Source organism: Neolamprologus multifasciatus, chromosome 13, assembly GCF_963576455.1.
Source record: "Neolamprologus multifasciatus chromosome 13, fNeoMul1.2, whole genome shotgun sequence".
Lineage (NCBI taxonomy): Eukaryota > Metazoa > Chordata > Actinopteri > Cichliformes > Cichlidae > Neolamprologus > Neolamprologus multifasciatus.
Window position 1 is genome coordinate 13273816 of NC_140451.1, and position 12385 is coordinate 13286200.

The window sequence follows — 12385 nt, forward strand, 5'->3', positions numbered from 1 at the left end:
CTCGAGTTTTTTCCTGGAGACACAGCATGAGAAACCATCTGTAATTTTAGTTCTTCTACAAGGCTTGTCATCAAGTGCAGTGTTGACTGGCAGAAGTAAAACCATTGACCAATTGTACAGGTAGTACAACTACAACTTGACCTCAGAAACCGATTGCTCAGTTGTAGTTGAGACTCCTACATCCAGTGGGGGCACAGGTTTATGCTAAGTAAAGAGACTGGGCCGAAAGTGAAAAGGAGTGGAGACACAAAGAGAGCCAAAAAGAGATAATAGGAAGACAAAATGAGAGACATTACAGAAAGCAATAAAATGCATCAAGCTATTTTTGCTGTCTACATTTCAAGTCTCAACCATCAGAGCTCATCTGCATTTTAAGTGGTTAAAAAAAAAACAAAAAAAAAAACCACCCTCTGGAAGCATTGAGTTTACTTTAACATATCCAGGGATTTATTGAAAAATATAAAATATTAGAATTTTGAAAATGAATAATAAATACACAAACAATGCAAGTCATCTTAAGAATGTGGTCACACGAGACATTTAAAAGGCTTCGAAAACATTAAATGTCTATTAAAACAAATGAAACTGCTAAGCACACTTCTTTGATCTTCAGTGCTAGACCTTCAAACTATTTTTTTAAAGACATCAATGCAAGAACAAAGAAATTCAAGCGTTTTAAAGATAAAATCTCCCAAGTGCCAAAGTCACACAACATTAATATCACAAACTTTAAAAAAGCAAACTTCACATTTTCATTGTAATTTCATAGCGAAAAAAAAAAAAAAAAAAAAAAGATTCTTTGCACTGTCTGCTTGGGATGCACTTTTGCTCCCTGTGAGTGAGTTTTCAAGCTGGGCTGTTCATTACTGGCCGTTCAGTCCTTGATCAGACATTTGACAAGTGATTAATCAGGCGGGCGGCCTCAGCGGAGCAACTGAAAGTTAATTTCCACACTTCTGCATGCGGAGATGAATTTAAAGCATGTGCACTCGGGGTAGCTGCCTTAGTCACGCTTTCAGGGTGACCCCTGCCCTGTGCTTTTGCAAAGATTACATCCAGCCTGACAGGCCGGTTCTCGTTTTCGTCGTGCACCAGTATGCAGCGAACATCCGAGCACCACCGAAGAGTTAAGCCGTGGAAGTGGGGACGGCAGGGAGCTGTGGTGACAGAGTGTGAAAGTGAGTGACAGACAGCATCCTCTCGTACCAGACCGAGGTGTGTATCTGTAAGTAAAAACTGAGCCACGTGCTTACTGTGGGTACTAGAACTGATATGCACTGCTACACTTGTGTAAAGTTTCAGCTGCACCTCTACCAGAGTGGTTTCGTGATTCATGTTACAATGAAGAAGGTATATCAGATCGGCAAGACTCTTCTGAAATTGACAGCAAACCCTTAAACCAGCATCCAGCAGCAGCTCAGGTACACTGACCCGCCAGCCTAAAGACATCTCTGCTAAGTTTCCATGCAGCAGTGGGTGCTGAGGTACCCTGCAGTCCCCAGGGCAGATGATATTAAGTATGGCCCTACACAGCAACTGAGTATGGTTTTGGCTGTAGGTATAGACAGCAAGGACGCTTTCTTCTGTAGCACTTATCAAACGCAGACTTTGGCCTGCTAGTCCTATCTGAATGTCCTTCAACTGACACAAAGGGAGGTGATGGAACCAAACTAAGAGACCAGATTCAGAGGTTAGTGTGTAAAGCGCAGATTCCATCAGGATCAAGAGGGCAGACTGCGGCTTTGGTTGGTTGCATTTAGCTACGTTCAGCCAGTAGAGAGTAAGAATCTTCTGAGTTGGGAGGCCTGAAGTGGAGATGACAGACTGTAGATGGTCCATCATGCTTTGGGGTGGCAGATTTTGCAGGTTTGCAAGGGAATCAGGAAATTTTATCAACGTTTGAATGAAAACTTGAACCGTTTTTGAGTTTTTAAGTTCACAGGTAACCTCTTTCACACTGCTGCGCTTCAGTTGCAACCGCTTTGTAATAAGTTCATCTCCTTGTTTCACATTACCATCAACCATGTTCCGTGTTGACTCCGTATCCCACATACTTTCATTCTTCTTCAAGATATCCCCAGAGACAAGCTGTACGTCATTTGGCAATTCATCAGCCTTACTCAGGGTTTGTGTTGGGGTCGGGACAGGGAGTTGTGCGTTTTCAGGATTAATGCAGCCTTGAATCATCTGAGCAGCCTCCTCAGACTGAAGGAGTTGAATTATATCCATCTGGACGTGCTGTATGAGAGGCAGCTCTTTCACCATGGAAAAAATGTGACTGTCCTTTAACAGAGAGAAAATAAAGCTGCTTCTAAATGTGGAGAAGACACGGCTGTCCCTTAAAATAGACAGAACACTGCTTTCTCTTACCAGAGAGATAAAATTGTTTGACCAGCGAGCCCCAACAGGTTGAAATCTGAATTCTGTGACTTGCTGCAATACAGTGGAAGAGCTCCAAAGCAGACGTCCTGCATCCTGGACAATCCAAGAAACTCTGCTGAACAAAGAGCTCAGCTTCAAATTCTGAACTGCAGCTGCAGCCTTTGTCGCACACACTCCAGGGATCTTCTCTAAATTTTCAGATTCATCCATCTCTCCACAGCTACACTCCTTCGTGATGGTGGTTTCTTTGGGTGGACAAAAGCCTGTGTGACTGTCAAGAGGCTTTGTGTCAAGCTGAGAATGAGTGTTGCTCTGTGGGAGGATAGACATGGAGCTGGTTCCTCTGCTGCTCTGCAGGTGGGACATGCCGCTTAATGAGCTCCCACCAGAGCGAGGTCTCCCCTTGTAGCAGTCAGTGCCATCATCTTGGATCTCATTAGCATTCCCCTCTGGCTTTGTGCCACATCCATCACCCAGGCCCAGGACACTTGTCTGCTGGAGGTTAGCATCCCCTGACCAGCCCTCTTCTCCCTTACAGCTTGCAACTCCAGTCCCACTTTGAGCTTTCCTCTCAGACCTGAGCCCAGGCCCTGATTTATGACACAAGTCCCTCTCCTGCTCCTGGGCATCCCTGGCGCTTACTCCATTCTGCAGGTTCTCTCCATCTGATTCAAAACTACCGTGTGTGATGAAACGTCTTCTAGGTAGCTCAGTGTCCTAGTTTGAGTATGTGGAAAATAAAAGGACATTTTTAAAAATGACTTTCAATAAGCTCTCCTTAAAACATGTGTATTCATTTATATCTGAATCGAGACATGCATAGGAAAACAAACTGAACACCGCATTAAGAAGCAAATATAGAACAAGTGTGCTCTCATTGCAAAATGCTTTCATGAAATGAGTGTCATTTTCTTTGAAACCTCTAAAGCAAAGTTTAATAGGCATTAAATATGTGCATAATAAAAAAAGCAAGAGAAAGTATTTCATGGCTCATAAAAATCTATATTAAGCCTGGCTGGAGAGGGGGTGGATATTGACATTTGCTCTGACACTAAAAAGGGACTAGAACTTCAGTTGTACAGCGACAATGTAGCACTGCATTAAACAAAAACTGCAAATCCAAGTCTCACTATTGGCACACTGTGTTTTAGCTTTAATATATTTCCTTAAACAAACAACAAAACAGTCATATCTAATTCCATGCAGAAATCAGCAGCGGCTTTATGACTAAATCCCTCCATTATCTTAAGTTTGATTTTTTTTTTTTTTGGCAACTGCACAAAAAAAATAAATATAAAAATATGCATACATACTGTAGTCACGAACGTTTTTGCTGGGGTAGGGGCAAGACAGACGCTTGAGGCTTTGGACATTACTTCCGCATTTTTAGCCGGATGGATGTGTTGGCTGAAGAGACAGCAAACATAAACAATATTCAAAAACTGTGTGTCAATGGGAGGATGTGGGAGCACAATACAGCTGCAGTTATACGCATATGTGTTGCTAGGGGCTTTGTTTTCAAGAAGCAATTTAATTATTTGCTGTAGTGTCACACTGGAGACATCAGCTTGCATAGAAAAGACAAGGCTGCAATACCCTCCCGACCCCATCCTCACAAAACCCATCCATTAGATTTGAAAAGCAAACAGCCCAAATGGCTGGATGAGATTAGAGCCACTCGACTAGCTGTGAAATTAAATAGAATCTGTGCATGTTGATTTGAGGATTTACATACAATACTCAGCACTCCAGAGGGAGGAGCAGAAACTAAATATACAGCTGAGAAAGACTTCTGACAGTAAACACTGGCTTTGGCTGAGATTTGTATATAAGCAGCAGGTTGATAAAGGGTGCAAGCGGGAGCAGTAAAGCATTGACAGCATCAACAAGAGGGACACAGTGCAGGTCCTGCTGATGATTAAAGGATTTTTGCAGATCCTGAGGATCAGTAGAGAGGATGTCCTGTACTCTGCGATGTTTGCTCACCAAAGGAACGAAAAAAGAAAAAAAACAGGTACTGGGATTCCCAAGCTGACCACATTTTCACAATCAGTGTTTCCTGCTGTTCACAAATTGTAGCTCACATGCAGAGGCTCAGAGTTCTGTGACATGGCTTCATAAAATCGGTACACAGAAACTGATTCATTAACACCACCACAAAGTACAGTTTGCCTCCCTGTTGCTTCCCTCTGTTCTTCCATGGCCTCCTAATCCTTGTGTTGATTGCGTTCCCCACTGTTTTCCTGGACCTGCTGCTATCCAACCCACAGGCTAAACTCTGTTTCCACCCATGTAGTTATACAGACACCATCACAGATTTTATCAATTGTCATATACGAAGTCCTAGGTCAGTTGACGTGCACACAGATCTCATAGTATAATCTACGTAAAAATACATTGTGCGGCCATTTTTTAAAACTAAGATGTTCATTGTTCACATTAAGTCAACAAAAGAACAAAAAAAAAAAAAAAAAACGGACATTCAGAGCTAGACAAGTGTTAAGTTACACAGGAGCTCCCAAAGTGAAGAACTTTAACCAGTGAAATTATACCATTTCAGGTGATGTAAGCTCGTAATAGCAGCTTGTCAGTGGTCAAAAATGGAAGAGAGAAAAACGCTGGCACTTGGCTTTCTGACCAGAGATGGAGGATACTGAGAGGGTTGTCAGATAAGGGACTTTCAGAGCATAGGGGGGCCATTAAATGTTGTTTCGGGTCAAACACCAGTTGGCTGGTTCCATCACTGGACACGCTCACAGTCCAGACTTTCTGGGTTTGAAATGGCTGCATTTCAACTTGGACTTCAAAATTGTGGCTCTGCTACACAGTCCATTTAATAAAGTATGAATCAAACACAGTGGGGCCCCTTTTACAAGGGAAGAAGTGAGTCTTATGGGCATAGATTTATACACAATATGAAAGCATATGACCCGGCCTCTACAGGCAACATGGCCCTTTTCCTGCCTCTCCTAGGAATATCCATCTTATGTCTACATATTGAAAGCTCAAGTCATGACATTTACAGTGCATTTGGAAAGTTCTCAGACGCTTTCAATTTTTCTACATTTGGCCTCATCTTCAAATGGATACAGTCCATTTTTCTTCAATAATCCACACGCAAAGGGCTTTGAGTGTTATGCATATTGACACACCTTTAGTTTGAAAGACTCATTCTTCTCTCCCGAGTCTTTCAAGTTCAGCGTGACTGGATGAGAATCACCAGTTCAGAAGCCTGTACTACAAAGGATTTGGGGTTTAGCAAGAGGGGGGGGGGGGAAGAAGAAAAATCACAACCACAGGTTTTCGGTACACTAAGTTACCATTGTGCTAACAGGGGTACAGCAGGGTAACTTATGCTGCAGGCCTTATCTGCTTCAGTGCAAATTGCTTTTGAGAAGAGACAAACAAGAACGATATCACAATCTACGGACCAAACTCATAACATCACCATACCTTGTGAAACAGCTTAGCCTGCTTACCGTTATAAATTCTATTTTTGTTTTTCTTTCTTTAATTGCTCTTGATACTTAATACTGCCACAACTGCAGATGAAAGAATAAGGCTAAAATGGTTTTACACCCAGTCATTTAACAGAATAAGCAACCATAATTACCCCCTTCACCTCAGGTCTTAATGATGTCCTAATAAGTCTATTATAGTCAGCATTTATATCGCACTTTCCCAGTCTTAGCTGACCACAATGTTAAAGTGCACACATAATCATAAAGTGCCTTAATATTCTACAGCTGTACAGACCTACCACTTATAACCATCTTTGTGTGACTACCGTATTATATCCTTCCTTTGTTGTGCGGGCTACTAGACTCCACTGACACTTGGTTTTTCTCAGCTGCATTTTGCCGTTTTGTTAGATTATAAACAGTTGGCCCCATAATAGATGGTGAGTAAGGACTTTGGTTCTCGTGGCATTCGGCTGTATTTTACCTCACAACAGGCTGTTACGTTCCTTTCAGTTAGGACCAAGTTCTCCATCTCTACCATAAAGGACTGATTGGTGAAGTGATGCAATGACGGTTGTCTCCACACAAACTCTGAAACATTCACTGTGACCACCGTCTTCCTGGCTGCTTGTCTAACCAAGCACATTGGTCCCACATTACCCCACTTGTCTGGTTGGCCAAGTTGGTGTAGACAAACTAGTGGTTTTAAACTTCTTCCACTGGAGAATAATAAAGACTACAGCTTGTTATAGCCTGTTCTGTGCCTTTTCACAAGGTTTAGGTGTATACTTTGACCTTGTGTCCCAAGTTTGCCCTAAAACTTAAGACCTAAACCATCAAATGTGAGATCTTTCATAAAAACCTTTCATGTCCGATGAATACAATCAGGCACAAATGGACTTGTAAAAGCATCTCAAGGACTGCTGGTAGGAGGATGAATCAAAGCCCAAAGGATCTGAATTACCCTGTAAATTAAATATTTTCAGTATTTCTTAAATTATAAAAACACATGAACAGTTCTTGCTTTGACATTGTGCAGAATCGTGTGTAGATTGATTAACAGGGAAAATTAAATTAGACCTTTTTTAAAGACAAGTCTGAAATCGGAAAGAGTGTACATGCCTTCCAAATGCACATTTCATAGTCCTGTAATATTTATTCCAAATCCCTGAAAAGGCTAGTGAAGAGAGATTTTACATTTTTGCTGTTTATTTTAAAAACCCAGGAGTAATTTTAGTCTTCAAACATCTTAACTGGCTACAAAGTCATCTAATTTTGTATCATATTCAATTAGGAATTCGATATCAGTGAAAGGAATGAGTTTGAAATGTTATTATGCAGATTTGTCACAACATCTGGAGAGGTGATTTTACCTTATTCTTGGAGGCAAAGCAAGGGGATGAAAACAAAACTATTTGTGGTGATGCATTAAGCCTCTTCCTGCCCAAATTATTAGCGCTCTCAAAAGTGTGCAATCCCACTGAAGCAGCCGAACAGGCAGGTTGCTTTTTGTGCAACAGAGCACCTCCCCTAGTAGCTGCAAGTCCTTTCACTGATGGCTTTTGTCATTCCCAGACCCCAACAGATCTCCAAAGCCAGCATTTGAATTTAAATGATTTGCTCTTATTTATTGTTCAGGATCATTTCCAAAATGACTCAGTAAAGTGAGATCCATTCTGTCCTTGCTGCGAGGGAGTTTCTGCTATGCAAATAAGAAGTAGAAAAAAGATTGAACACATATCTGAATACAAAGCGAAAAAGTCCTTCACTGAACCATTATCTTAACCATTATGCTCAAACAGTGCATATGGGCACTTTGCCAGGTGAGAGGAGGCAATGTTAAATACAATGAATACATCATTTAATATTTTATGATGCGTGTTAATTGACACCCAGAGCAGAACCCAATAACCAAAGTGTATTTTGCAATGTGCCTCATATGCATTGCGTGAGTTTTTCCTTCTGTCGACAGTCTCTCTCTGATCTGCTGTGAACACTGACAATCTATCTCCACCACGACTGACTTCCTTTCTCCCTTTAGCAACAGACCAAGTTTCTGATGTAGGATAATGAAGACACTATTCCGCCAACATAAGCCGTGTAGTAACCCATATAAATGTGTATTCACCCTTTCATATCTAAATCAAACATCACCAGACCAGTGGATCGGGAAGCAGGTGTCAGACTGAAAGCAGTATTAATCACATGAGTAGGATGGGGATACTGCGGTGTGAAGGAAATTATGTGTCAGACAGCTCCACATGCTGTAAAACATCAGGGTTAGCAGATCATGAGACCAGGGATGTCTCTCAAAATGCTCAGACTGTTAGTAGGTGGTGAATAAGATTTTTGACATTAATTCACTGAACACTGAGACACTGGTATCAATGAACACTCACAATTTCAAGGCAGTGGCAGGGCATGAAGATTTCACCTTACCAAACGCCGATAATCATCATGGTACACTATTGTTTAAAGAGAGGGAAAGAGCTGCAGTGCAAGTACCTTCTTTTTTTTTTTTTTGATGGCATATAGTCAAACCTCAAACCTGGTTAGCTATTCAAAATTAGAAATGAGGCTGCTATTTTGCATCACTGCTGCTCATTAAAACAGTCTTTACTCTACCAAATTCACAAATCAAATACCAATAAATGCCAAAAATATGATAGAAGACAGAACGGTTTGAAGCAAGTGAACTGTACTTTAAAAATAAATAAATCAAACACCACTTGGATCATTCATTACTGATGATACAGAGAGGAAAGTGGGGGGGGGAAAAGGCCTAAAAAGAGAAGAATCTGCTGCAGATGGAGTAAAACAAGAGAAATTGCACAACTACTAATGAACATTATATGTACCCACCCGCTCTTTTTTTTTTTTTTTTTTTACTGCATTGTGGGAATTTTCAGGGGAGCTGAACTTGAAGTGTGTTGCAGTAATTTTGAAAATGGGACACTGGGCAGGTCACTACCTAGTGAACAAGGTGCCATTCTCGGACATGCCCTTGGTTGTAGGAGAGCTGCCTGCTCTGATTTCCATGGGCTCAGCAATAAGCACTACAGAATGGCTTTTTGTATGTTCCCACCTCTCCTCACAGAAATGGTGCCATGATTTATGGCTTTGATTTGGTCTGTGTGCCCAATGAACGCTGCTCAATAAGCAGGCACGTTGCGGAGATTGAGGTGGAATGAATGCAGTTATGCTGGGCTCACAAAGTGCAGAGAGCCATTACACATGTCTGCATATGTCTTACCATCGATTTTGCACCATCGCCTTGGACAAATTCTCAGTAGAGTTGGATGAGTCAGTCACAGATGGGCTGAACACAGATGGCAATCCACTCTGCAGACAACAGAATGACAGCACTGAAATCTGCCTCGGTATAAGAAACAAGTGAAAGCTGCCTATGTTACATGTTACATTCAACACAATTTCCATATTTAGTAAAACTGTATTAATATTCAGACAGAACACTTTAAAAATATATATATTTTTACACAACAGATACAGGCTACAGTCTAGATGTGCTAGCACATTTTCAGACTAAGTGAAAGTGAAACTCTTGAGACCATCTCATTTAGAATCGATGTTAAAAATGAATGTTAAAGAGTCTCCTTGGAACCACAGCGGGGCCTGAATGCCGGTGCTTTACTTGGCTGTAATAGCGTGCCGCTTTCAATAATGCAAAGAGCAGAGAGCTGTCAAAAGCCAGAAGTACAACTGTGTCTAAAATGGTGTGTGAATCAATTTTACAACATGAAATGCTATAAAGCACAGGGTGCTCAAAGTTGCAGGCTTGACAGTCCATTCACTGACAACGTTGTTTTTTTTCATCTCGTAACTTTACTTTACTGAGCACTGATACTTTAATAAAAGTTCCAATTTCTTACTGTGATCATTTTAGCAACATTAACATTGTACTACCCATTTCATTACAAGCTCAAAACACCAGGGTTGATAATCAATTACGCTTATAAAATTATTCACACCCCAGTTTATTTGGCTGAAAACACCAAGCTACAAATATAGTTTTCAATATTAAAAAGGCTCAGTGTATGGTGCTTTAAGTGCTCCATGGACAGCCTGAGAAACTCAGCCCTCTTCCACCTTTCCACTACATTAAGAGCGGCTGCATCTGACATTTCTTTAACTGTCCAAAACCAAAAATGTGACATTTAAACACAAACGTTGAGAGAGAAGTTGGTGAAATATGTGTATGCTTTAGTTACATTTTCTCTGTGAAGGTTCTCAGTCATCCAGGTCATCGTAGTCAAAGGAGCTTGCAAAGAAAAGCGTCTGGACTTCTTTAAGTTACTTGAAGACGTTTCACCTCTCATCCGAGAGGCTTCTTCAGTTCTAAGGTCAAATGGTGGAGAGTCCCAGATATAAACCTGGTGGGAGTTTCCCCCCACAGAGGGACAAAAGGACCCCCTGATGATCCTCTAATCGCCTGAGCCAAGGTGTGGAACTGGGTGTGGGTCCCAATCAGCCAGAGTTTCGGGTGAGTTCACTGTGAAACCTGGCCCCACCTTATCATGCGAATTCCTGAGGTCAGATGGCCCAGGGTGTGAGTGGGCGTTAAGGCGTCTGGGAAGGGCTCTCAAAACTGGATTATAGATGGCAGAGAGTTGGTGTCGTAAACCACCGCCTCTGTTCAAAGATGGTCGCTCACAGTGGACATAGATGGCTTCTTTCACTCCTCTTTCAAACCATCTGTCCTCTCTGTCCAAAATGTGAACATTGGCATCCTCGAAAGAGTGTCCTTTATCCTTAAGATGCAGATGGACAGCTGAATCTTGTCCTGTGGAGGTGGCTCTTCTGTGTTGTGCCATGCGCTTGTGAAGTGGCTGTTTGGTCTCTCCAATGTAGAGGTCTGGGCATTCCTCGCTGCACTGTACGGCATACACCACATTGTTAAGTCTGTGTTTTGGCGTTTTGTCTTTCGGGTGAACCAGTTTTTGTCTGAGTGTGTTGCTGGGTCTGAAGTACACCGGGATGTCATGCTTGGAGAAAACCCTCCTGAGTTTCTCTGATACACCGGCTACATAGGGGATGACAATGTTGTTGCGTCTGTCCTTCTTATCCTCCCTCGCTGGTGTCTGATCTTCTTTTCTGTGCCTCTTTGCTGACTTTACGAATGCCCATTTAGGATAGCCGCACGTTTTGAGTGCTTCCTTTACATGTGTGTGTTCCTTCTTTTTCCCTTCAGGCTTAGAGGGAACATGTTCTGCCCGGTGGTGTAGGGTCCTAATTACTCCAAGTTTGTGTTCCAGAGGGTGATGGGAGTCAAACAGGAGGTACTGGTCCGTGTGTGTGGGCTTCCGGTAAACTTCGATGTTGAGGTAACGTTGTGGTGTAATGTTGTGGTGTGGGGAACACCCCACACCACATCAAGAACTCCACCGACTTCACTGACAAGGTCCAGAAACTTACCCTGGATCCAGATGAAACCATAGTGTCCTTTGATGTAGTCTCTCTCTTCACTTGCATACCCACCACGGAGGCAGTGGAGACTGTCAGAAAACGACTACAAGAAGACAACTCCTTGGAGGACAGGACCAACTTCACACCCGATCAGATTTGCACACTGTTAGACCTCTGCCTCACCACTACATATTTCAAATACAACGAAGGCTATTACAGACAAAAACATGGCTGTGCCATGGGCTCCCCCGTGTCACCTATTGTAGCCAACCTTTACATGGAGGAAGTGGAAAGGAAGGCTCTTGGCTCTTTCAAAGGAAGAGTACCCAGCCACTGGTACAGATATGTAGACGACACCTGGGTCAAAATCAAGACACAAGAAGTGGAATCCTTCACTGCGCACATCAACGCTGTGGATAAAAACATCAAGTTCACCAGGGAAGACACAAAGGACGACTGTTTGCCTTTCCTGGACTGCGCTGTGCACATTGAAGAGAATGGCAACCTCAACATCGAAGTTTACCGGAAGCCCACACACACGGACCAGTACCTCCTGTTTGACTCCCATCACCCTCTGGAACACAAACTTGGAGTAATTAGGACCCTACACCACCGGGCAGAACGTGTTCCCTCTAAGCCTGAAGGGAAAAAGAAGGAACACACACATGTAAAGGAAGCACTCAAAACGTGCGGCTATCCTAAATGGGCATTCGTAAAGTCAGCAAAGAGGCACAGAAAAGAAGATCAGACACCAGCGAGGGAGGATAAGAAGGACAGACGCAACAACATTGTCATCCCCTATGTAGCCGGTGTATCAGAGAAACTCAGGAGGGTTTTCTCCAAGCATGACATCCCGGTGTACTTCAGACCCAGCAACACACTCAGACAAAAACTGGTTCACCCGAAAGACAAAATGCCAAAACAGAGACTTAACAATGTGGTGTATGCTGTACAGTGCAGCGAGGAATGCCCAGACCTCTACATTGGAGAGACCAAACAGCCACTTCACAAGCGCATGGCACAACACAGAAGAGCCACCTCCACAGGACAAGATTCAGCTGTCCATCTGCATCTTAAGGACAAAGGTCACTCTTTCGAGGATGCCAATGTTCACATTT

At 42.5% G+C, this 12385-nt stretch overlaps 1 protein-coding gene across 3 annotated transcripts in view; it reads right to left on the minus strand.

Annotated features, from left to right (window-relative positions):
- Positions 1-434: 434 nt before the first annotated feature.
- kif16bb (kinesin family member 16Bb) overlaps positions 435-12385 on the minus strand; it is a 29175-nt gene continuing 17224 nt past the window's right edge. For all 3 annotated transcript variants that reach the window (XM_085182703.1, XM_085182704.1, XM_085182702.1), the window contains 3 exons: positions 9097-9185; positions 3696-3789; positions 435-3099 (listed from right to left, as the gene is read on the minus strand). In XM_085182703.1, the coding sequence (XP_085038829.1) occupies positions 886-3099; positions 3696-3789; positions 9097-9185 (2397 nt within the window). In that variant the 3' untranslated portion in view covers positions 435-885. The remainder of the gene's footprint in view (positions 3100-3695; positions 3790-9096; positions 9186-12385) is intronic.